The sequence below is a fragment of the Meles meles genome, chromosome 9 (assembly GCF_922984935.1).
Source record: "Meles meles chromosome 9, mMelMel3.1 paternal haplotype, whole genome shotgun sequence".
NCBI lineage: Eukaryota > Metazoa > Chordata > Mammalia > Carnivora > Mustelidae > Meles > Meles meles.
The window spans coordinates 66663399-66690387 of record NC_060074.1 but is presented as its reverse complement, the minus strand read 5'-3'; the positions used below and the strand labels follow the sequence as shown (position 1 = coordinate 66690387).

Here is a 26989-nt window from a genome sequence, read left to right as displayed (position 1 = left end):
TATTTTATAATCTAGACTCAATATTTGTTCTGTTTAATTCTGTGGAGAGTTGTTGGAACTTTTGGAGGCAGAAGTAAGTGGCATATTACTTAAAATGTTAACACATTTTTCTCTCCCCGTACACGTTCTGCCAGTTGAAGCCAGTAGGGCGATGAATTTCCCGGTGATGAATAACATTAAAAAAACCAAGGCATTTTCCTTTCCTGCAGGAATACAGTAACTATGAAGACTGGAGCTGCCCAACAAGGCAAAACTCCATTTGGGAACACTCATATTTAGGGGCCTTCAGTCTGCTTACTTGCCTGTTTTAAGGCATGTTAATTGTTTTAAAGCATATTAAATCTTTTGGTTTGTAATTTTAAAAATAAGATATTTAAGAGTAAGGGGTGCCTGGGTGGCTCAGTGGGTTAAGCCGCTGCTTTCGGCTCAGGTCGTGATCTCGGGGTCCTGGGATCGAGTCCCGCGTCAGGCTCTCTGCTCAGCGACGAGCCTGCTTCCCTCTCTCTCTCTCTCTGCCTGCCTCTCTGCCTACTTGTGATCTCTCTCTGTCAATAAATAAATAAAATCTTTAAAAAAAAAGATATTTAAGAGTAATATTACTGAAAAAGTATTTTTATGTTTATAATTTAACATTTTCTATTTCTCCATGACTGTAACATTCATATTTTAACAGGGAAGTTACTCAGTTTTCCAAGGATGTTTATGGAAATGGACTCAAAATAGAGTTTTCCATGAAAAATATAATGACTTGAATGAAACTAAAATTAGATTAATTAATTAATTAGATTAACTTTTTCTTCTCTGTTTTTCTATACTAGTTTGATTTCTTATTTTGATTCCTGGAAGACAAGGCATGGGACCCTATGTCATAATCAAAAGATTGGCATAGAGTTGATAATGATTTTTATTATAATAAAATGATATGCCATTAAGGTTAAGAGGGATTTGAATTGAAGAATAAGAAATGGCACTTTATGAGGTGAAAATTTAGCTTATTAGATATGTTAGTAGAAAGTTCACCCTTCTCTTGAAGAAATAACTTTCTTCTTAGCAAGGTGATTATATGCAGGATTACTGTTTCTTTACCCTTTTCATATTTAGCATAGACTTTCACATAGCCTCTGAATGAAGAATTTTATGTTCTATATTAAGTATCAGACTGGCCCAGTGACGTAGTTTCTTTGGTCTACACAATGTTATTTAAAAATTTGAAATTTCACAGTACTGTTTGCGTATAGGTATGCTAACAGAAAAATAAGAACAGAAGTGGGTGTGTCAAGGGAAATTCTAATTTACCCGTGATGTTTTATTTCCTTTGTAAAATGACTTGAAGCAATATGATAATGTTAAAATCTAGAAATTCTGAGTTAGTGAGGGCCCTTATACGTCTCTGGGGTTTAAAATATCAAAAAGTTGTTGGGGGATGTTGTATGGAAATCATAGGTACTCACTTTCTCCTATTTCAGTGCAGGCAGTATCAAGTAGACTTTAGGGGGAACACAGTCTAATTAAACTATTCACATAACTGTTCCTATAAATAGCTCCTGAAACCATTCAGGGAACACAGGGAATTCATATACTAGAATAATGTGGCCTTTTTTTTTAAACCATATTGAAATGTAATCTGTATACAGTACACCTTTCTCCTCCTCATTACTCTGCTTCTCTCATCCCCCAGGTTAGCTACTACCCCTAGTTCCAACTGTGTGGATTAGTTTGTGTGTCTGGTGTGTCTTGCTTCTTTTGCTCAATAATTATGTTTATGAGATTTACCCATGTTTTTGCTATATTGTGTTTTCGTTGTAAGGCTATAACAGCAATATTTTACTATAAATCCATTTTACTATTGATGAATATTTTATTTATTTCCAGTTTTTGGCTATTATGAATATTCTCATACATATCTTTTAGTAAATATATGTATGCATTTCTGTAGATATTTGCCAGGGAGTGTAATTGTGGGTTCATAGGTTATACATATGTTCATCCTCAGTAGATCTGGTAAATGGTTTCCTAGAGTGGCTGTGCCAGTTTATGTTCCCACCAGCAGAATGTGAGCTGAGCATTCCTATTGCTCCACATCCCTGCCAACACTTGCCATATTTTTATTTTCTATTTTTAGTCATGCTGGTGGGTATGTGGTGGTATTATAAATAAACACGCATGCACATGTAAGTTTTGGAATGTGAGGAAGTGTTTCCAGGAAAAACATCAAGTGGAGGTTGGAGAGATTGTATCTTTTGGGGGTGTATTTTTAGACAGATACTACAAGATTGGTACATATTGAGAGTTCTACCCTGTAGGTCAATTCTGCAAACAGATAAAGCTTCTGGGTCCCTTTTTAAATATATATATAAAAGGGTGTATCTATTTTTTGTGGTTATAAGGATAAAATATTCATTTAGTACTAATTGCCTACCTCCTTTGTGCCAGGCAGTGGACCAAATACTATATAAAAATCACTTTGGAGCACTTATGCATGGAGCCTGGGCCTTCCACCACTGCTTGCTGCCTTTGTGGGTGTGTCTTCACAGCTCTGCACTGTCTCCCCCAGCAGACACCAGGCAGCTGTGGTCATCAATAATTTGAACAAAGAAAATCATAAGCTACATTTTAATGTACTCTAAAGATGCTCAAGAGACCCATGGTTTGCAAGAGAGCATCGGATTAAATTCGCCCATTTTCTTCAGAGTTTGAGATGCTTACCATTTTGGTCCCTCTTTATGAACATGTTTTAGTAACTCATTGCGGCAGTCATAATAGTTCAAAGATCTTCTCTGAAATTCACAAACAGCTATTTTTGGATCTCTAACATATCATTTGCCCTGGGTGTCATGCCTTCTGCTAAGCTTGCCAGCCTTTGCAGCAAGACATCTATATTGTGTGGTGGCGATTTCCAAGCTCTTTACATATCAGAACTAAAACTGTGTTTGGCAAATCTGAACAGCACCCTATACTGAGGAATGAGCAAACCCCAACTTGGAAGGCACTGCTGTTGACTGCCTGGCTGTCCTGACCCATCCACCTGTGGCTGCAGCTGTTATCTTGTACCCTACTCATGTGATGGAGCAGCTCCAAGTCTAAACATCTTATGCTGAACATTCTGTACTGGCCGTCCTCGTCTGGGTTGTGCCTGAAGATCAGGGCGCTCAGCTGCCACAGGGTCTTGGATGTGTAATGTATGGTGGTAATGGCATGACCTCTGAGCAAGCAAAACGGCCCTTGTGTGCCAGGTGCACCTTGACTGGATCGTGATTGGTATATTCAGCTATACATCCCCTCAACCACCTCTCACCAAAATGACTAGGAGGAAGAATACCCAACAGAGGGAAAACTCAGAGACTCTGACCTCTGCCACAGAACTACTGGATATGAACATAAAACAACATGTTGGAAATGGAAGTCAGGGTAACAGTCATCCAGGCAATGGCTAGGTTGGAGAAGATTATTAGTGGCAACATAGAATCTGTAAGGGCGGAAGTGAGAGCTAAGCTGGCAGAACTTAAAAATGCTGTCAATGAGATCCAATCTAATCTAAATACTCTAACAGCCAGGGTAAGTGAGGCAGAAGATCAAATTAGTGATCTAGAAGACAAACTGATAGAAAAGAAGGATCAGGAGAAGGCCTGGAACAAACAGCTTGAAAGCCATGAAAACAGAATTAGGGAAATAAATGACACCATGAAACGTTCCAATGTCAGAATTATTGGGCTCCATGAGGGGTGGAGAGAGAAGACTAGAAGATATAATTGAACAAATACTGGATGAAAATTTCCCTAATCTGGGGACTGGAACATGTGTTTGTGTCCTAGAGGCAGAGAGGACACTCCCTGCAAGATCAATGAGTGTAGAAAGACCTCCAGGCACATAATTGTGAAATTCACGAGTCATAAATTTGGAGAGGATGTCTTAAGGGCAGCCAAGGGGAAGAGATTCCTCTCATACAGAGGAAGGACCATCTGAATAACGTCAGACCTATCCACAGAAACCTGGGAAGCCAGAAAAGGCTGGTAAGATGTATATTGAGGGCACTAAATGAGAAGAACATGCAGCTGAGAATACTTTATCCAGCAAGTCTGACATTCAGAATGGATGGAGAGATAAAGAGCTTCCAAGACCAGCAAGGTTTAAAAAATTATGTGACCACCAAGCCCGCACTACAAGAAATATTAAGGGGGGGAGTGTTCTATAAAAGAAGAAAGAACCCAAGAGTGACATAGAACAGAAATTTGCAGAGACGATCTGTAGAAACAAGGACTTCACAGGCAACATGATGTCAATAAAAACTTATCTTTCAATAATCACTCTCAATGTGAACAGCGTAAATGCTCCCATAAAATGAATGGTACAGGGTTTCAGACTGGATAAAACAACAGGACCTGTCCATATGCTGTCTACAAGAGATACACTTTGGACTTAAAGATACTGAAAGTGAAAGGATGGAGAGCCATCTTTCATGCCAACAGGCCTCAAAAGAAAGCTGGGGTAGGGATTCTCATATCAGATAAATTAGATTTTAAGCTAAAGACTGTAGTCATAGATACAGAAGGACATTATATCATTCTTAAAGGGTCTGTCCACCAAGAAGATCTAACAATTATAAATATTTATGTCCCCAACATGGGAGCAGCCAACTACATAAGCCAACTGTTAACCAAAATAAAAAGTCATATTGATATGAAAACATTAATTATAGGGGATCATAACACACCACTCTCAGCAGTAGACAGATCATCTAAGCAGAAAATCAACAAAGAAACGAGCTTTGAATGACACATTTGACCAGATGGGTCATAGATATATATTAGAACATTCGCCTTAAAACAATAGAATATTCATTCTTCTTCAGCGCACACGAAACTTTCTCCAAAATAGACCACATACTCGGTCACGAATCAGGGCTCAACCAATACCAAAAGATTTAGGTTATTCTCTGCGTATTCTCAGACCACAATGCTTTAAAACTGGAACTCAACCACAAGGAAAAGTTTGGAAGGAATTCAAACACTTGGAAGTTAAAGACCATCCTGCTTAATGTTTGGATCAACCAGGAAATCAAAGAAGAACTTAAACAATTCATGGAAACCAATGAGAATGAAGACACATCAGTCCAAAACCTATGGGTTACTGCAAAGACGGTCCTAAGAGGGAAATACATAGTCATCCAAGCCTCACTCAAAAAAATTGAAAAATCCCGAATACACCAGCTCTCTTCACACCTTACAGAACTAGAAAATCAACAATAAATTAAGGCAACCCAATGCACAAGAAGGGAAATTATAAAGATTAGAGCAGAGATCAATGAGTTAGAAGTTAGAATTAATAAGATTGAAAGAATTAATAAGACCGATAAACCACTGGCCAAACTAATCCAAAAGGAAAGAGCGAGGACCCAAATTAATAAAATTATGAACGAGAGGGAGAGGTCACGACTAACTCCAAAGAAATAGAAACAATCATCAGAAATTATTATCAGCAGTTATATGCCAATAAGTTAAGCAACCTAGAAGAAGTGGATGCATTCCTAGAAACCTATAAACTTCCAAGACTGAAACAGGAAGAAACAGACAACCCGAATAGACCAATATTTAGTAACGACATTGAAGCAGTGATCAAAAAACTCTGAAAAAACAAGAGTCCAGAACCTGACCGATTCCCTGAGGAATTCTACCAAACATTCAAAGAAGAAATAATAACTATTCTCCTGAAGCTGTTTCAAAAAATAGAAACAGAAGGAAAACTTTCAGACTCTTCCTATGAAGCCAGCATTACCCTGATTCCCAAACCAGGCAAAGATCCCATCAAAAAGGAGAATTTCAGACCAATATCCCTGATGAATATGGATGCCAAGATTCTCAACAAGATCCTAGCTAATAGGATCCAACAGTACATTAAAAAGATTATCCATTATGACCAGGTGGGATTTATCCCTGGGATTCAAGGGTGGTTTAACATTTGCAAATCAATCAATGTGATAGAACAAATCAATAATAGAAGAGACAAGAACCATATGGTCCTTTCAATTGATGCAGAAAAGGCATTTGAGAAAATACAGCATCCATTCCTGATTAAAGCTCTTCAAAGTATAGGGATAGAGGGAATGTTTCTTAACTTCATAAAATCTATCTATGAAAAACCCACAGCGAATATCATTCTCAATGGGGAAAAACTGACAGCCTTCCCACTGAGATCAGGAACACCACAAGGATGCCCAATATTGCCATTGTTCAACATAGTACTGAAAGTCCTAGTAACAGCAATCAGACAACAAAAAGAAATAAAAGGTATTCAGATTGGCAAAGAAGAAGTCAAACTCTCTCTCTTCGCAGATGACATGATATTTTATATGGAAAGCCCAAAAGACTCCACCCCCAAACTACTAGAACTCATACAGCAATTCAGTAATGTGGCAGGATACAAAATCAATGTGCAGAAATAAATTGCTTTCTTATACACTAACAATGAAAATATAGAAAGGGAAATTAGAGAATAGATTTCATTTATCATAACAACAAGAACCATAAGATACCTGGGAATAAACCTAACCAAAGAGTAAAAGATCTGTACTCGAGGAACTACAGAACACTCATGAAAGAAATTGAAGGGGACACAAAAACATGGAAGAGCATTCCATGCTCATGAACTGGAAGAATAAACGTTAAAATTCTGCTCAGAGCAATCTATACTTTCAGTGCCATCCCGATCAAAATTCCACTGGCATTTTTCAAAGTGCTGGAACAAACAATCCTCAACTTTGTATAAAACCAGAAAAGACCCCAAATTGCTAAGGAAATGTGGAAAAAGAAAAACAAAGCTGGGGGCATCACATTGGCTGATTTCAAGCTTTACTACAAGGCTGTGATCACCAAGACAGCATGGTATTGACACAAAAGTAGACACATAGACCAATGGAACAGAGTAGAGAGTCCAGATATGGGCCCTCAACTCTCTGGTCAAATAATCTTCAACAAAGCAGGAAAAAGTATACAGTGGAAAAAAGACGGTCTCTTCAATAAATGGTGCTGAGAAGATTGGGCAGCTATGTATAAAAGAATGAAACTCAACCATTCTTTTTACACCATACACGAAGATAAACTTGAAATGGATAAAAGACCTCAACATGAGGCAGGAATCTATCAAAATCCTAGAGGAGAACATGGGCAGTAACTTCTTCGACATTAGCCACAGCAACTTTTTTCAAGATATGTCTCCAAAGGCAAAGGAAACAAAAGTGAAAATGAAATTTTAAGACTCCCTCAAGATAAAAAGCTTCTGCACGGCAGAGGAAACAGTCAACAAAACAAAGAGGCAACCCATGGAATGGGAGAAGATACTCGCAAATGACACTGCAGACAAAGGGCTGATATCCAAGATCTATAACGAACTCCTCAAACTCAACACTCAAAAAACAGATAATCATGTCAAAAAATGGGCAGAAGACATGAACAGACACTTCTCCAAAGAAGACATATAAATAGCTAATAGACACATGAAGAAACGTTCGTCATTAACCATCAAGGAAATTCAAATCAAAACCACACTGAGATGCCACCTTACACCAGTTACAATGGCCAAAATTAACAGGACAGGAAACAACAAGTGTTAGAGAGGATGTGGAGAAAGGGGAACCCTCTTACATTGTTGATGGGAATGCAAGTTGTTGCAGCCACTTTGGAAAACAGTGTGGAGATTACTCAAAAAATTAAAAATAGAGCTACCCTGTGATTCTGCAATTGCACTACTGGGTATTTACCCCAAAGATACAGATGTAGTGAAAAGAAGGGCCACCTGTACCCCAATGTTCATAGCAGCAATGACCACAGTCGCCAAACTGTGGAAAGAGCCAAGATGCCCTTCAACAGACAAATGGATAAAGAAGATATGGCACACACACACACACACACACACACACACACACACACACACACACTGGAATATTGTACAGCCATCAAAAAGGATGAATACCCAACTTTTGTATCAACTTAGATAGGACTGGAAGAGATTATGCTGAGTGAAATAAGTCAAGCAGAGAAAGTTAATTATCATATGGTTTCATTTATGGAGCATAGGGAATAATATTAGATAATATATAATATTATAATAATAATAACATTTAAGGACATTTAAAGAAGGAAATGACAAGTGAATTGGGGTAAATCGGAGGGGGAGACAAAGCATGAGAGACTGTGGACTCTGAGAAACAAACTGAGGGTTGTGGAGGAGTTGGGGGTGGTGGAAAGCCTGGTGGTGGTATCTTATGGAGCACTGGGTGTGGTCCATAAACAATGAATCTAGGAACACTGAAAAAATAAAATTAAATTTCAAAAAATCATTTTGAAAATTTTGGGAAATAGAAAAAAGTATAAAAAGGAAAACAAAGATCATTCCTAAACTCATTCATCCACTGACAACAATTTGGTTTATTTACTTGTGAAATGTACTTAACATGTGTGTAAAAATTTTTCCCTCCTAGTTGAGAATACAGTTTTGTACTTTTTCCCCCCACTTAACCTTATCCACTCAGCATTTTCTCACATCATTTAGAACTATTTGTGTATCTTTTTAATGACTGGAAATTACCCATCATATGACTGTACCATAATTTATTTAAATGTTCTCTCATTGAACATTTAGTTTTCAAATTTTAGCCATGTAAAAATATGATACATAACGCAAATCTTTGCTAGCATTTTATCTACTTATAATCCTGTGTATTTAAAAATTTTTTTAATTGAAGTATAGTTGCCATTTGCTCATATTTTAGATTCTTTTCTCTTTTTAGGAAAAGATTTTACTTATTTATTCATGAGAGAGAATGGCAAAGGCAGACAGAGCAGGGAACCCAATGTGGGACTCTGTCCCAAGACCCTGGGATCATGACAATGGCAGGCGCTTAACCAACTGAGCCACCCAGGCACCCTTTAGATTACTTTCTTAGGCTAGTTTCCTAGACAGGGATTGACCATGTCAAATAATGTAATTGCTTTTTAAGTTTAGTAAGTAAAGGTGAATGCCTGTGTCGATGGACCCTTGCCAGCATTGCCACTATGATTATTTTAATATGCTAATTTAATATTTTAAAAAGCAACTCAACAACTTTAATTTACATTTGATTTTTTTCTTCTAGTACTTCTAAGTCAGAAGTCTTTTTTTTTTTTTAAGATTTTATTTATTTATTTGACATAGATGACAAGTTGGCAGAGAGGCAGGCAGAGAGGGAGAGAGGAGGAAGCAGGCTTGCCGCTGAGCAGAGAGCCCAGTGCGGGACTCGATCCCAGGACCCCGAGATCATGACCTGAGCCAAAGGCAGAGGCTTTAACCCACTGAGCCACCCAGGTGCCCCCCAAAAGAGTCTTTAAAAGCTCCCAGTTTTAAATTTGTAATTTAGCAACTGCTGTCATGGTGGCTGGTCTCTTACTTTGGGGGTGGGACTGTTACCATGGGAATTTGGGAAACGAGGCGTGAGAAGGGAACCAGTGTTACTGAGTGATCAGTGTATGGCAAGTCATACCAGCTCCTAACAGGTCATTTCAAACATTTAGCCCCAAATCTGTCTCTAGCAACAGCACTAGAAACATTGTTTTGACCCTGATCTTTGGTATGCTGGGGACTATGGTTTCATTTTTGTGTAAAAGATTTGAGATGTGCCTTAGAAAATCTTAAGACTTCTTGTGGTAGTCCTTTGTGGACCTGTCATTACATTTATCTAACCTTTCTTAAATTAATTTGTATTTTAAACCTATCACACCTATTAATAATAATAATAATAATGTACTCAGACTGTAAATATTTTTCTTTTTTTGTTGCCAATTTATTAATTTTGTTCTTTTCATTTTCTTCTCCTTCCTTTACAGTTATTTGAAAATTAGTTTTATACCTAGTGAGATTTCCGTCCTGGTCTATACCCTTTCCATTCTTCCATCTCCTCACCTAGATGAAGTGGGAATGTCTCGAATTGAAGCTGTTTTACCGCAGTGTGACCTAAATGACCTGAATGGTTTAGCTACATCTGTTTTAAGATGGATTCATTATGATCGCAAATACCTGGATAATACCATGGGGAAACAGCTGAAACTGCTTCAAAAACTAGATCACTATGGTCTTCAGAGATTACGAAAATGCAACAATTTGAATCTATTATGGGAAGAACTTAAATCTTTAAAAGGAGACTGGTTGGCCGAGTCACTTCTTGAAGAAACATTTGCTACTTTACAGCGTTTGATGGATGAAATTAATTACAAAAATGTTGCAGAGATTGCAGCTTTTATTTCTAGAACTAACTACCTTAGTACTTCGCTACTTGATAGGATAGCCTCAGTGGTCGTTCAGCAGATTGAAAAGGTGATAATGAGTTTTATTTTTATTTATTTTTTAAGATTTTATTTATTTATTTGACAGACAGAGACCACAATAGGCAGAGAGGCAGAGAGAGGTGGGGGAAGCAGGCTCCCTGCTGAGCAGAGAGCCTCATGCGGGGCTCAATCCCAGGACCCTGAGATCATGAACTGAGCTGAAGGCAGAGGCTTAACCCACTGAGCCACCCAGGCACCCCGGTGATAATGAGTTTTAAATAGTTATCAACTTCTAAAAGCATTAATATTGGGGCGCCTGGGTGACTCAGTGGGTTAAAGCCTCTGCCTTTGGCTCAGGTCATGATTCCAGGGTCCTGGGATTGAGCCCCGCATCGGGCTCTCTGCTCTGTGGGGAGCCTGCTTCCTCCTCTCTCTCTCTCTGCCTTCTTGTGATCTTTGTCTGTCAAATAAATAAATAAGATCTTAAAAAAAAAGATAAAAGCATTAATATTTCTCATAAGTACTTTGAGAACTTAATTGGATTTGGAATTTTATTAGTTTTTATTTTTTTTAAAGATCTTGTTTATTTGAGAGAGAGAGCCTATGCGAACTGGAGCAGTGGTGGGTGGGGTAAGGGCAGAGGGAGAGGGACCAGCAGACTCCCTGCTGAGCAGGGAGCCCAACACTGGCCTGGATCCCAGGACTCTGAGATCATGTATGACCTGAACTGAGGGCAGATACTTAACTGACTGAGCTACCCAGGCACCCCTGGAATTTGAATTTTAAAAATTAAGTTCTAGCGTCTGGTTCAGCAGTTTGTTTCTCCTCTAAAGTTTTTTCCTCCAGCAGTGTAGATCTGGGGAGTATAGCAGTCATCTTTTGGTTCACTACAATATTTTTAAGACTGTAGTCAAAACTCATTGTCTAGAAATAAATACTTAAAACAATACTAATTGTTTTAAGAAAATGAAGTATGAATTTTGTTTTCTTTTTTCTTGTTTTCTATAATCCTGTGATATTACTTTTACTACTTAAGAATGACTACATTCAAAAGCGTGAGTGTAAAGAATGAGGGAAGGGGTGCCTGGGCGGCTCAGTGGGTTAAAGCCTCTGCCTTCAGCTCAGGTTATGATCCCAGGGTCCTGGGATCGAGCCCCGCATCAGGCTCTCTGCCCAGCAGGGAGCCTGTTTCCCCCCCTCCCCCCTGCCTGCCTCTTTGCCTACTTGTGATTTCTGTCTGTCAAATAAATAAAATCTTTAAAAAAAAAGAGAGAATGAGGGAAATGTAGGGTGTGCACTGACATCCGTATTCTTAAATTGTCAGTGTGTCTTCTTACAAATTTATTTCTGGAACTTGTAAAATGTTGCCTTTTGGATTATATGAGAAGCAGCTCACTTAAAAAATCTATATCGGGATAAGGCTTTTACTTAGGAGACAGTATTTCTCCCGAAATATAATAAAAATCTGTCTTAATTTGTTTAACATAGTACCTGACAGTCAATAAATTTTAGTTGAATGAGTGAATAATGATATTTTTCAAAATGAATGAATGAAAGAAAAATGATTATAAACTAACTTCCTTAATTACATTATATGATGAGTTTATAAAATGGACTGATAACCATAGAAATTAGTAATACTTCTTCCTGTTCATTTTAATGTCTAATGAATTCTGCAACAGGATTTTACACCTAACAAAATTAATTTGCAGATTATCTGATTAATTTTTTCTGCACTGATACTTAGAGGTACTAGAAACTACTGGTGATACTAAGTAGATTATAGCAATTGGAAAAACGAGTAAGTAGTGATGCATTTATTATTTTACTCTAGGCAAGTTAGAAAAAGATTTCTACCCAGAATAATAATTAGGTTAAATTTTTGTTTCATTTTACTGAAGTTTAAATTATAACATTTTGTTGTGTTTATACAGATCCACCCTTTTGTGATCCTTGGTATTATTCTTCCATTTAGCATCATGAACTATGATCCACCTCAAAATGATGAATTTTTCAGGATTTGCATTCAATACCTGAATTCTTACTTAAGTAGGTATATTGGTAATATATTTGGTAATGAGTAAGTATGTTGGAGGATACCATTGCCACTGTGGTAAGAAATATTTCTCATTTAAGGGGTAACCATAATAGCCATGAGTTCTAGACCTACAAAAATGTTTGTATCCATTTTTTTTTAAGATCTTATTTATTTGTCAGAGAGAGAGAGCGAACACATACACAAGCAGGCAGAGTGGCAGGCAGAGGCAGAGAGAGAAGCAGCCCGATGCCGGACTCGATCGCAGGGCCCTGGGATCATGACCTGAGCCAAAGGCAGCAGCTTAACCGACTGAGCCACCCAGGTGTCCCAGTGTATCCATTTTTATTATGAAAAATATCAAGCTTAAAGAAGAAATGGGAAAAATCAAAGAGTGCCTATATTCTTACTGGGTAGACTTAGTAATTGTTAACATTTTATCATTATTTGCTTTACTGTTTGTTTCTCTTGCTCTCTTATTTTTTTGGAACCATTTCACAGTAAGTTGTAGGCATCATGACCTTTCACCCCTAATTGCTTAGGCATACGCCTCCTAAGAATCATGACCTCTTCTATCACTATAACACTACTATGACACCTAAGAAAATTAATAGTCCCTAATATCTAATATACAGTCCATGTTTAAAGCTCCCTTATTAGTCTCAAAAATACCTCTTAGGGTGGTTATTTTGGACCCAACATCCACTCATTGCATTAGGTTGATACCTCTTTAGTCTCTTATAGTCTAGATATTGTTTTTTTATTCCTTTCCCCTGCCATTGACTGGCACTGTGATATGATAGCCATGTCTGATACTACTTTGTGAATAGACGAGTAAAATGGGTTGCTGTGATATGTTTATATTTAGTCATGAATGGGCATATGCCTGTTTGGCATTCATATATACCTCTTTTTTTTTTTTAAGATTTTATTTATTTATTTGACAGACAGAGATCACAAGTAGGCAGAGAGAGAGGAGGAAGCAGGCTTCCCGCTGAGCAGAGAGTTCGATGCGGGGCTCAATCCCAGGACCCTGGGATCATGACCCGAGCCGAAGGCAGAGGCCTTAACCCACTGAGCCACCCAGGCGCCCCAATATATACCTCTTTTTAAGTAACACAATTATGTAGAAAGAGCAGACTTTAAACTGAGACTTACTGTGCTTTCCTGGTTGTTCAGTCTTGTGCCAATAGCTGGAAGGAAGTGAAAGCACATCCTTTTAAAAAAATAAAATTAATAGTTTAAGAGAAGAAAGTTTGAGAAATACAGCTTTGATTTATTATTTTTTTAAAAATATTTTATTTATTTATTTGACAGAGAGAGGTCACAAGTAGGCAGAGAGGGAGGCAGAGAGAGAGGGAGAAACAGGCTCCCCACTGAGCAGAGAGCCCGATGTGGGGCTCGATCCCAGGACCCTGAGATCATGACCTGAGCCAAAGGCAGAGGCCTAAACCACTGAGCCACCCAGGTGCACCTATTATTTTTTTTTTTTTTTAAGACTTACTAAGAGAATGAAAAATGCTTGGAGACCTTTATAAGTAAAATTTTAAATAATGGCATAATATTTTTATTTTGAATAATTATTAGATTTGACAGGTCACTATTAACCTCATTTGTGATTTGATCTTGATTTATTAAATAAACTCAGCAAAAATCTGAAAGCAAAGATTTAACATCTTTTTTGTCCTTTCTAAGAATGTTGCTGCCAGTAGGGACCCTTTCCTTCTCAAAAGAAATGTCTCTTGGGCGAGGAAAATCTGCTAAATAACCTCAATGTGCCTTTGCTGTTGGGTGACAGATAAGGGAGGAGGTGCTCTTGGAAACCTGAGCTTCATATGCATCTACACTCAGCCTGGATATTTGAGATCCCTAACAGCAACACAGAATAGTAGTCCAGGCTCCGGAGCTGGGCTCTCAGGGTTAAACCTCACTGTCCACTTGCTAACCGTGTGACTGTAGGCAAGTCATTTAATTTCTTTGTGCCTCTGTGCATGTATTTACAAAGAGGAGATAATTTTTTCTACTGTGTATTGAAGTGAGATTTCAATGCGTTAATATATGTAAAGTGCTTAGAATGATACCTAACACATTCTGAGCACCTGTGATATTGTTATCATCAATACACAGAGACTTGGACCACTTAACCACATACACTATTGACCTTTTTGTTTTGGATTCTTTCTCTTTACAAAGCAATTTTTAAAACTTTTTATGGAAGTCAAATAATACTATAGGAATATTTACATATGCTTAGCACATAGTATGAATTTACAGAAATTGAATCACCCAAGGAATTAGTACCCAGGTGAAGAAACAGAGTATTACCACAGTGTCTTCTCTCCTGTCCCCCTTTTCTACTCTGCTCCCCCGCAAAGGTAAGCACTTCACCACTATCCTGACTGGTTACAGTATAGATTAGCTTGTCAAGGCTGTGTTTGTATCATTTTTTTTAAAACCTGGGTTGACCTGAATAAAGTGTGTGCTTATGTATATGTGAGGTGGCTGTACATTATAATTTTTTTTTAATCTTAATTTTGTTTCAGATGGGTTGAGTCCTCTCATATTAGTATTTCTTGGTTATTCTTTGGCCACTCTTGGATATTTTCCAGAAGATCTGCTGAAGGCAATTTTTAACATCAAATTCTTAGCCAGAATGGATTCTCAACTTGAATGTGTGTATCTACATTTTTTATTTTTATTTTTTATAAGGATTTTATTTATTCATTTGAGAAAGTGAGAGAAAGCACAAGCAGAGGGAGGGGCAGAGGGAGAGGGAGAGGGAGAAGGCTCCCCGCTAAGCAGGGAGCCTGATGTGGGGCTCCATCCTAGGACCCTGGGATCATGACCTGAGCTGAAGGCAGTATCTACAATTTATTAAACTATTACCTATACTTTATATCCAAATTTCATCTCTACCTACACTAAAGCATTTAAATGTAAATATGTATTTTTTTAATGAAAGTATTTCCTACTTTCTGGGGAAAATTTGGAAAACAGAAAAAGTATAAAATAGGAAATAAAAGCTAACTCATAATTTTACTACCAAGTGAAACTACCACTTTTAATAATATTTTGGAGTATATCTTTCTTTCTGTCTCCCTCCTATTCTTATGTATATGTTTATATATCTATATATATTTCAAAACAAAGTTTGGATTATTAGTATATTCACTTTTCTATGTTGCCTTTTGTCATTGAACTGTATTTTGAACAATTTTGCGTGCCATTATTTTCTGATGTCATGATTGTTTTAGTGTCTGTATAATCTGCTATGATAGGTATATAATAACATTTATTATCATGTAGGTCATTTCCAATTCTTCATTATAAATAATGATTTTTTTTTTTAAAGATTTATTTATTTGACAGATAGAGATCACAAGTAGGCAGAGAGGCAGGCAGAGAGAGAGGAGGAAGCAGGCTCCCAGCCAAGCAGAGAGCCCGATGCGGGGCTCGATCCCAGCACCCCGGGATCATGACCTGAGCTGAAGGCAGAGGCTTTAACCCGCTGAGCCACCCAGGCGCCCCATAAATAATGATTATTATACATAAATCATTGACCTCATCTTTGTTTCTTTAGATAGACACCTAAATGTGGAATATTAGGTCAATGAAAATTCTTTGGTAGTATTTTTAAAAATGTAGTTGTCATATTCATGATTAGTGAAAATAACATCGGAGTTGGTCCTAATTGTGTCACTGAATAATTTAAAAAATATAAATCATGTGTGTGCAAATAAAATGATTTTATAATGTGAGGAAAAAAATACTAACAAATAATGAGGATAAATAAATGTGAAAAAATGGATTGTCTTTGTTAGGTCCCACCTGTCAAAATCCATTAATATTTTGTTTTTGATTTCAGTTTTATGTTCATCTCTAAATAGAAGGGTCCAGTTTCGTCTTATGGAATTAAATAGAGCAGTCTGCTTGGAGTGCCCTGAGTATCAGATTCCATGGTTCCATGACCACTTCTGTCAACAACAGTATAATAAAGGTTTGAGTTGTCTTTGGGGGCAAACAGCAAATTTTAGTTCCAAGGTGAATTAATAAGTAGCAGCACCTTGTTGAGCCCAACCATGACACGAGTTAACGAAGTGTCATGACCTGTTTTTTAGAACCATTTTATAGGTGAGATTTGTGTTATAAGACTTTCTTAGTATTTAGGACGCTAAACCTCTCTGGTAGAGAGCACAGAAATTATATTGTTCTGAATTTAATGTCATTGCATGTGGTATTATATCTAAGCTCTTGTTGAAAATATTAATCTTGATTTTTTGGTTAGTACAGTTGGGTTGATTTCCATGTGAATCTGATTAACTTATTTTAAGTGCACTAATTATTTTTATTTTCATAAAGAGATTGGCAGCTTGAGTGGAGCACAGCAGCAGATTTATAAAATGTTAGCAGAGGTGCTGGGAGGAACCAATTGTGTAAAAGCCTCGGTTCTTACGCCTTATTACCACAGAATAGGTGAGTGTGTGGTAGGTTTATTAGGTACTTTCAGAAGACTAAACTAATTAAAGTAGAATCACTTCATCAAATGGAAATTTCCAAACAGATCAAAATAGAAAGAAGAGTACAGTGAGTCCTCAAATTCCCATGGGCCAGCTTTGATAACCATCAGCATTTTGTTTAAAAAAAAAAAAAAAAAATTTTTTTTTTAACCAGTCTTTTACTAATTCTAAATAAAACCCAGATTCAGATTCACTGAACATTTCTAGATCTTCAGGTTGGATTATCTACCTGGATGAAAATTTCTGCAGATTTGTGCCCAGCTCTAAACTCATTAACTTTCTCAGTGGTCTGGTTGTAGAGGGCATTTTGATTTATCATGGAGGACATAAAGTTAGTAGGCTAGCTGATAAATTGGACGGCAACTTAAGATTTTTTCAAAAAATAGCTAAATTCAAGTGGTGAACTTAAAGATGAAATTTTAAGAGAATTAACATAAACTTTGTAAATTTAGATTTAGAAAACATCTTGCATGCATACAGGTTGTTATATAGAATTATAAGCCTGATATTAACTAATACTATAAATGATTGTCAAAAATCAAATACTATTTTAAAGTATGTTATTAATAATAACAAGAAAGTTGGTAGTACTAGGGTATTCTATCCTTCAGACATGTCTTAGTATTGTATTCTTTTTTGACTGTTGCATTTTGTGAGAGACAGTAACAAATGGGACCTGGAAAGAGTCTAGAAATCCTGTCTTAGAACTAGAGAGGACGGGGACTGCACAGATTTCAATCCCTTAACAAGTTCCTCAACCTTGGAACCTTATTAGTTTCTTCATCTGTAAATGGGGATAATAACGCCCTCTTAACAAGGTTAACTGATTTATTGTATGAAAAACATTTAGCACTGCCCTTGGAACATAGTGAGTGCTCAATAAATTTTACTAAAAATCTACAAATGTTTAATCTGAAAACAGGAAAAGTTGTGGTGAGCATAACTTACAATGTTTGAAGGATTGTTATGTGAAAGAAGAAATAGATATCTATTTCAAGGGTGAAAATACTTTAAAGTATTTTTTTTTTATTTATTTTTTTTATTTGACAGAGAGAGATCACAAGTAGACAGAGAGGCAGGCAGAGAGAGAGAGAGGGAAGCAGGCTCGCCGCTGAGCAGAGAGCCCGATGCGGGACTCGATCCCAGGAAAAAATACTTTAAAAAATATTTTATATATTATATTTTAAATATAAATACTTTTAAAAATATTTTAAGTCAATAAAAGAATTTTACAAAAGTTTTGTCAAAATCTGAAATAATGGGGTGCCTTGTGAAGAAGAAATGTTTGGGCAGAAGCTGGATGATCAGATTGAGTGTTCAGAAGACTGAACCAAAGTCATCATTTGTACTCTCATCTTGCACTACAAAACACGTTGTCTCAGTTTTTGGTTTTACGTTAGGGTTAAATTTGCCTGTGAGTGACAAAAGTCCACAAGTAACAGGAACTTAACCCAGTTTATTTCCTTCTTCCATGTGCATAGGGTATCCAGGGCTGGGATGCCAGCTCCACAAATCTTAAAGATCGCCTTCTATTTTATTTTATTTTTTAAAGATTTTATTTATTTATTTGTCAGAGAGAGTGCAAGAATGCACACAAGCCCAGGGAGGGGCAGGCAGAGGGAGATGGAGAAGCAGGCTCCCCACTGAGGAGGGAGCCTGATGTGGGGCTGGATCCCAGGACTGTGGGATCATGACCTGAGCCAAAGGCAGACGCTTAACCGACTGAGCCACCCAGGAGTCCCAAGATCCATCTATTTTATTCTAAATTACAACCTCAACATGTAGCTTCCATTTTATGGTCCAAAATGGCTCCTTCTGTTTTAGCCAACACATCAACAATCTAAGCAGAAGGTGGAAGGAGGGAAGGAAAAGGAAGGGTGTGCCTCTAAGCTCAGTTCCTTGAAGTTGCACATACCATTTTTAAATTATACCCTGTGGCCACACTTGGCTATGAATGAGTTTAGGAAATGTTTTCATTCTGGGTGGCCATGTACCCAGCTAAGAATAAGGAATTCTATTATTATAATGAAGGGAAGCATTAGGTATTGGGGGACAACTTGCACTCTCTGTAGGAGGGTTGTTTTAAAAGACGATAGAGATCTTGCTTGACTTATCATGGGGTTGTATCTCAATAAACCCATTGTAAGTTGAAAATATTTTAAGTGAAAATGCATTTAGGGTCACCTGGGTGATTCAGTCAGTTAAGTGTCCGACTCTTGATTTTGGCTCAGGTCATGATCTCAGTGTTGTGAGATCGAACCCCTCCTGGGGCTCTGCACTGGGTGTGGATTCTGCTTGAGATCCTTTCTCACCCCTTCTCTCTGCCCCCCTTGATCCCCCACTTGCACCACTCTTGCACACACAACCTCTCTAAAAAAAGGAAAAAGAAAAAAAAAATGCCTTTAATGCACCTAACATGCTGAACTTCATAGCTTAGCCTAGCCTACCTTAAATGTGCCCAGAACACTTACAGTAGCCTACAGTTGGGCAAAATCATCTACCACAAAGCTTGTTTTACAATGAGGTGTTAAATATCTCATGTAATTTATCAAAAACTGTACTGAAAGTGAAAAACAAAATCGTTCTGTTTCTTCTCACTACTGCTGCCCAGCACCAAAAGAGGTCCAAATTCAAAATCTGAAGTATGGTTTCTGTTTTGAATGCATATCACTTTTGTACCATTGTAAAGTTGAAAAATCATAGGTTGGGGACCACCTGTGTACTGTTAATCTGTACTATTTAAACTATATCTGTATTTTAAAATGTACTCCTGTAAAAATAATGCTCACAGAAGGAAATGCACTAAAATATGAATGTGAAAATGGTCTGTAATTCCATCTTGTAATTTAAAATTATTGAGCATCAACTTTGTGACAGGCACTGTAGCAGCTCTTTATTCCTGTTATTTCATTTTATTCTTTTTGTTTTGCTTTTGTTAATGTTTCTTTCAAACTATAAATAGTCATATCTATATAAAACATTTGGAAAATACAGAAAAGAAAAAGAATCACGCATAACAAGGCATGCATAACATAATTAATAGTGAAACTAGGATTATTCTATCCCAAGACCATTGTATTTCCAACTCATATTTGTACCTCCTGTTGTCAAGAGGCTTGTTTTAATGTGAATTGTATATAAATCATTAAAAGATTTAATTGGTAATATTTATATATAAGGATATAGCATAATTAAAGCAATGTAATAGTATGATTAATAACTATGGATTAGAAGCAGTGCTTAAGCTTTAAAAAAACAACACTCACTTAAAAAAAAAAATCACAGGATACCTACTTACAGAAAAACCAGAAAACACAGATAACAAAAAAAGAGAAATTACGATGATACAACCATTGTTTACTTTTGCTGTCTTTTTTTGTAACTGACTTCCTTAAAACCAAAAATGGCTCATTCTATAATGTTTGCAGCTATGTTTATATATTGCAAATATTTTTCTGTGCCCAAATATATACATTATTTTTAGTGACTGCATACATATTTCGTTGAATTGAGTAAGTCATGGTTTATTTAATCCATAGGGCTTTTTGTTGGGACATGCATCCGTCAAACAATGCTGCAATTTCATATAATAACAGCAATAGCAAATGATATACCTACATATTTTTATTATGTTTAAAGTATTTTATACATAATAAACTTACTATGCCCCTACCAGGTACATAAATTATTCTGTTTCATAGATAAGGAAATTGAGGCTGAGACATTATTGTTTGCCCAAGGTTTTATTTGACAAATGGCGGAGCCAGTATTTGACCTAGGCATTCTAGCTCCAGAATTCATTCTCTTGGTGAGAGACCTGTATTTCTTGTTTGATAATTAGCTTGAAGCTGTTTCAGTGCCCCAGTTTCCCTTATGTATGAAAAGCAGATAATTAAACCTACTCTTTTCTTTTCATCTGTTGTTTCTTTTTTCATTTGTCCTTTCTTCTTCTCTTGGTTTAAATACTTTAAAGATTCATCATCTCATCCATTAGAAAGTTCTACGAGTTTTTCACGTACAGATTTTATCAGTCTAATTATTGTCTAAATTGATTACTCATTAGGGGTGGTAAAGTAGTGATATTCAACAGCTACCATTTCTTCTGGATTAGCTGGAATTTGTCTAAAGAGACCTTTTTCCCATATCAGCTATTTCGTTACTCTTATGTATAGTTCTTACAGGAATCTTTGAATCTTTGCCCTTACTAGTTTTCAGATGACTAGGTTTAGCTTCCTCCAAATGCTACCAAGAGATTTAAGAGATTTAAAACTCTTAATGTGACTTCGCCTATACCAGCACTAAATATAACTCCATGCTAACTATAGTTTAGTAATACTTGCTGGTTGATTTTTATTGATTGGTTTTCAAAGAGCGGTGCCATTGGACCACATCTTGTAAAACAAGTTGACTAATTAGGGAGGTGTATATCATTCTTCCATATGCGTGTGTATATACATGTATAGTGCTATATGTATACAGATTTAAAATGTATTTTAAACTGTTACCTGTAAGAATTTACTTAATTCATACTGTTGATTCCTGTACTTACAGATTTTGAGTGTATCTTGGATAAAAGAAAAAAAGCTCTTCCATATGGAAGCCACAGTATAACTCTGGGGAGACTGCCAGAAACGCACTGGGAATCAAATACCCAAATAACTGGATCCAGATTGCCACCGGGAGCTGAAAGGTAACTTACTTCTTAGTTTCAGATGTTGCTAGTTAAACGTTAAGTTTGGCATAATTTAATGAACTCAGTTATCAAGGATCGATTGTAGGAGAATCTGCTCCTCATTTATCTCCAGCATTCTGCCTCTGTGCCTTTGCTTTTCTTTGCCTTCACCCTTTATCAGTCCTTTGCTCTCCAGTGCCTGGCCGTGTCTCTAAAGTGCTCTAAAGCTTCTCGTTGTCCTCACTGGAAACAAATAGTATCTTCTTTGGAGCTCCGCTACCTCTCCACTTACCCAGTAGCGCTTAACCTCTTCCTGCACTGTATTGCAGTGACTTAAGACGTATCACATATTGTTAGACTGTAAGCTGTCTCTTTAGGTTTGGATCCTCACAGTACCTTCCGTATGGTAGTTGCATAGTAAATATATATTGGACAAGGAAACAAATAAATGAAAGCATGGAGATTTTTACCGTAATTTGGTATAAATTCTAATGAATAAGCTTTTCATCAATTACTAATTTACTTTTTTTAAGTTTTTTTTTTAAAGATTTTATTTATTCATTTGACACACAGAGATCACAAGTAGGCAGAGTGGCAGGCAGAGAGAGAGGAAGGGAAGCAGGCTCCATGCTGAGCAGAGAGCCCAGTGTGGGGCTCCATCCCAGGACCCTGAGATCAAGACCTGAGCTGAAGGCAGAGGCTTTAACCCACTAAGGCACCCAGGCGCCCCCATCAATTACTAATTTAAGTAGAAAAATAGCATATTCGTTTGTATTCATTTGGCTTTTGTTAATTTATAAAGATGCAACTTTGTTCCTGAAAGGCTTGTAATTATTGTTTCTCTTTTTGATTTCAGAAGTAAAATTTTTTTTATCTTCTGTAGGATTGCTCTGGAATTTTTGGACTCAAGAGCTTTTTGTAGAAACATCCCTCACTTAAAAGGAAAATCTGCTATGCAGAAACGACAGTTGGAAATTTTGGGCTATCGTGTAATTCAGGTATGAAACGCTCATGTAATTCAGTCTCTAAAAAACCCAGAAAACTGGCTGTACATGTGTTTCCTTTTTTAAAAATTGGAGTATAAATTAACATACAGTGTTATATGCATTTCAGCTATACAGCATAATGGTTCAACAGTTCTCTACATTACTCAGTGTTCACCACGATTAAATGTAGTGATCATCTCTCACCAAACATTTTTTCAGTCTTATGGACTATATTCCCTATGCTCTATTTTCATCTCTGTGATTTATTTATTTAGCAAGTGGAACTTTGTACCTCTTAATCCCCTTATCTATTTCCCCCCTCCCACCCCCTGCCGGACGGCCATAGTCTGTTCTCTGTATTAAGAGTCTGTTTTTTGGTCTCTCTTTTTCTTTGTTCATTTGTTTTGTTTCTTAACCACATATGAGTGAAATCATATGGTATTTGTCTTTCTCTGTCTGACTTATTTAACTTAGCATTATACTCCCTAGGTCCATCCAGAATATGTTCCCCTTTAACGTGAAAGTTCTAGAATTACCTTTTTTTTTTTTTGAAGATTTTATTTATTTGACAGAGAGAGATCACAAGTAGGCAGAGAGAGAGAGAGGAGGAAGCAGGCTCCCTGCCAAGCAGAGAGCCCGATGTGGGACTTGATCCCAGGACCCTGAGATCATGACCTGAGCAGAAAGAAGAGGCTTAACCCACTGAGCCACTCAGATGCCCTAGAATTACCTTTTTTAAATATTAAAAAAATGTTGTATTAAAATGTCTCTGAAACAGAATATCCTCCATTTTTCTTGAATGATAAATAAAAATCATTTTATTGTCTTTGGAAGATTTTTTTTTTTTTTTTTAATTTATCTTACAGAAAGGCACTATGCAGATGGGTAGGGATACAAGAGAAGAGGCTAGTTTATGTATGTTGGAAAGGTACATAGGAAAAATGGTCTACTGTTGGTATTGTAGGAATAGGAGCGTAAAAGGAGCTGGGAAGAAGAAGCAGGTGTCTGGGCTTTATCAGTAAGAGGATCAGCTCATCTTCTAAAAATGGCTTATGCTTATGTAAACTAATTTCGCAGGTTCCTACAGCTCGGCTTAATGGTGCTTACAAGTCTTTCCTGATGTCTCTTTGTTGTTGCTTTGGCTTATTTTACAGATCCCACACTTTGAATGGAACTCTATGGCACTGTCAACAAAGGAAGCTCGGATGGACTACCTGAGAGAATGTATATTTGGAGAAGGCAAATCATGACTATAGTTTTTATTTAAAATTAGTGATGATGGTGTGTCCCAGCTGAACTTATTTTTAATTATGTTTCCTGACTCAATAAAAAACTAATAGTTCAGAATTGATGGATTTCAAGGTCAGCGAATACCTATTAAAATAAACAAACAGGGGCGCCTGGGTGGCTCAGTTGGTTAAGCAGCTGCCTTCAGCTCAGGTCATGATCCTGGAGCCGCAGGATCGAGTCCCGCATCAGGCTTCCTGCTCATTGGGGAGTCTGCTTCTTCCTCTGATTTCTCCCCCTCATGCTCTGTCTCTCTCATTCTCTCTTTCAAATAAATAAATAAAATCTTTTTAAAAACTTAAAAATAAAATTAACATTTTACTTTTTCCAACACTTCTTTACTATCTGGTTGGGAAATGGTATAAAAATTCTTAATATAAGGAACTTGTAGCTTTTAAGAAACTGAGTTTACAATTCATTCTTTGTGAATGAAGTGTAAACTGTGCCTAAGTGCCAGGAAGTGTTTTAGATGCTGGAGATTCAGCAGTGAATGTAGCATATCTGCTGTGGGTAGAGTCAAACAAAATGAATGGAATATACTGTTGCCATAGATGGTATTAGGTGATATGGAGAAAAATTGGGGCAGTAGGGGATAGGAATATTTTGGGTAGGTATGATTTTATATGGGGTGATCTGAGGTGGACTCACTAAGGTGATATTTGCATTAAGACTTGAGGAGGTGAGGCTAACTGGCAGTAGAGTATTCCACGCAGAGGGACCAAGATCCTGATGTAGGAATATGCCTGACATATTTGAGAATAACAAGGAATCCCCTGTGGCTGGAGCAGAATAAATGGGAGGTTGAGGGTGGGAGTATATAATACAAGAAAAGGTAACACAGATAACAGTCAAATATATAATACTCAACCTCTTGGCTATGGTGAGTGAGATAAGCAGCCATTGGAGAGTTTCTGTAAAGGAATGAATCACTTAGGCTACTCTGTTCAGTGAGATGGGAGAAGACTGCAATGAGACAAGTGTATAAGCAGGGAAACCCATTAGAAGGTCATTGCAATAATCTAGACAAAAAATGTTCGTTGGTGAGGCACCTGGTTGGTTCAGTCCGTAGAACATGAAGCTCTTGATCTCAGGGTCATGAGTTCAAGCCCCACAATGGGCGTAGAGCCTACTTAAAATAAATAAAAAATAGGTGGTCGGCTTAGAGTGGTAGCTGTGGAAGTAATAAGAAGTGGTCAGATTTTGTGATATATTTGGAAGCTGAGGCAACAAAATTTGCTCACTCACTGGAAAAGAAGTATGAGGGAAAGGAGTCAAAGATACTTGTAAGTTTTTGTCCTGAGCAACAAAGATGACAACTGAGATGGGAAGGTCTACTGGAGGAAGAAATAGGGGGCGCAGCGGGTGCGAAGATGATGAGTTTGGTTTTAGAAATGTTGAGTTTGTGATGCCTTTTTTAAAATTTTTCTTTTTTTTTAATTTTTAAAAAGATTTAAAAATTTTATTTGTCAGAGTGAGAAAGTGCTCAAGCAGGGGGAGAAGCAGGCGGAGGAAGAAGCAGGCTCCTTGCTTCTTCCGAGCAGGGAGCTCGATGTGGGGCTCAATCCTAGGACCCTGGGATCATGACCTGAGCTGAAGGTAAATGCTTAACTACTGAGCCACCCAGGCATCCCTGTGATGCCTTTTAAACATCTTAAGTGGAGTTACCAAATAGGCATTTTAATGAGTTTGGAGGTGAAGGCAGAGGTCCAGATGCCAGATACAAATTTGAAAGTGGTCAGCAGTATTTAAAGTCATGAAGGGGCGCCTGGATGGCTCAGGGGGTTAAAGCCTCTGCCTTCGGCTCGGGTCACGATCTCAGGGTCCTGGGATCAAGCCCCGAATCGGGCTCTCTGCTCAGCGGGGAGCCTGCTTCCTTTCTCTCTCTCTCCCTGCCTCTCTGCCTACCTGTGATATCTCTGTCTGTCAGATAAATAAATAAAATCTTAAAAAAATAATAAAGTCATGAAAGTAGGTGAAATCACATAATATGATTAGAGGAGAGTGAACGGAGGAGAAGTCTGAGGACTCAGCTCCAGATGCTCCAGTGTGAGGTCAAGGAGAGATGAGCAGAGGAGCCTGGGCAGGGGTGGCCATTGAGGTAGGAGGGACAGTCATAGGTAGTGATACTTCCTAGAAGCCAGGTTTGAGGAAGCGTTTCAAGGAGGAGGAGGAGGGGGTGAGCAGTTATATCAGATGCTGCTGGTGGTTCAGGTAAAACCAGGATTGGGAAATGTCCATTAAACTGAGCAACATGAAAATCATTGGTAACCTTTCGAGGAAGAGTTTTGGGGAAGGGGTGTGTGTGTGTGGAAACCTGATTGGTTTAATAGAAAGTGGGAGGAGACAGAATTTTTTTTTTTTTTTTAAATAAATGGAAATAAAGAGATGGGAGTGGGAAATGGACCAATCTTGACCTGGTCTGCTCCTACCCATGATGGGGAAATAATGATTTTCTCTTGTTTTACAACACATTTATTCAATAAAATAGTTACTAAAGGCCTACTATGTGATATAACCCCTAGCCCTTCTTCCAAGAATGATTTATTTGTGCTGGGCGGAAAACCGTGTAGTAACTATCCTCAGGCCACCTGGTGGTTGTGCAGGTAATTAGCATCTGAAACTTACTGCCTTCTGACTTAATGACCCTCTAAGTTCATTCTGTCCCTAAATAAGTTGGTAGCCAGAGCGCCTTGAGTTTTAAGCATAGCTATAAAACATGGGTCCTGCGTAAGTTTTGGTCTGTTGATATTTGCTTTAGGTTTAGTTGAAGTACCTTGTTTAAAATATCGTTACTTAGCTGGACACCTGGGTGGTTCAGTGGGTTGTGTCCTCCTTTGCTCAGGTCATGATCCCAGGATCCCCTGGGTCCCCCAAAGTAACCACTATCTTGCTTTTATAGTAAGCACTTCCTCTAACAGTTTTATTACTCAGGTTTGCATCTCTATAGAGACCATAATTTGCACCTCACCCCCTTGAAGTGTGTCTTAATTTATAAGCATCTCCCACTTTCTCTTCCAAACAGTTTATCTGCTGAAAAACCTGTGGAGTGTCCCACCCTCAGGATCTGTGGATTGTATAATGGTGTATAATCTAGGGCAGTATTTGTCAATACAGAAAAGTACCCAGGATTCTACATCAGAGATCCCAAGTAAAACTGGGTTTCATTGGAAGTTCCCATATTTATGGTAGAGACAATAAAC

The 26989-nt window shown here is 37.6% G+C and overlaps 1 protein-coding gene across 6 annotated transcripts in view; it reads left to right on the top strand.

Annotated features, from left to right (window-relative positions):
• The window catches only part of FASTKD1 (FAST kinase domains 1), a 47951-nt gene extending 24102 nt beyond the window's left edge, over window positions 1-23849 (top strand). For all 6 annotated transcript variants that reach the window (XM_046019599.1, XM_046019602.1, XM_046019600.1 and 3 more), the window contains exons 8-15: window positions 9855-10341; window positions 12227-12341; window positions 14871-14999; window positions 16193-16324; window positions 16687-16800; window positions 21396-21534; window positions 22400-22514; window positions 23657-23849. In XM_046019599.1, the coding sequence (XP_045875555.1) occupies window positions 9855-10341; window positions 12227-12341; window positions 14871-14999; window positions 16193-16324; window positions 16687-16800; window positions 21396-21534; window positions 22400-22514; window positions 23657-23752 (1327 nt within the window). In that variant the 3' untranslated portion in view covers window positions 23753-23849. The remainder of the gene's footprint in view (window positions 1-9854; window positions 10342-12226; window positions 12342-14870; window positions 15000-16192; window positions 16325-16686; window positions 16801-21395; window positions 21535-22399; window positions 22515-23656) is intronic.
• The last annotated feature ends 3140 nt before the right edge of the window (window positions 23850-26989 follow it).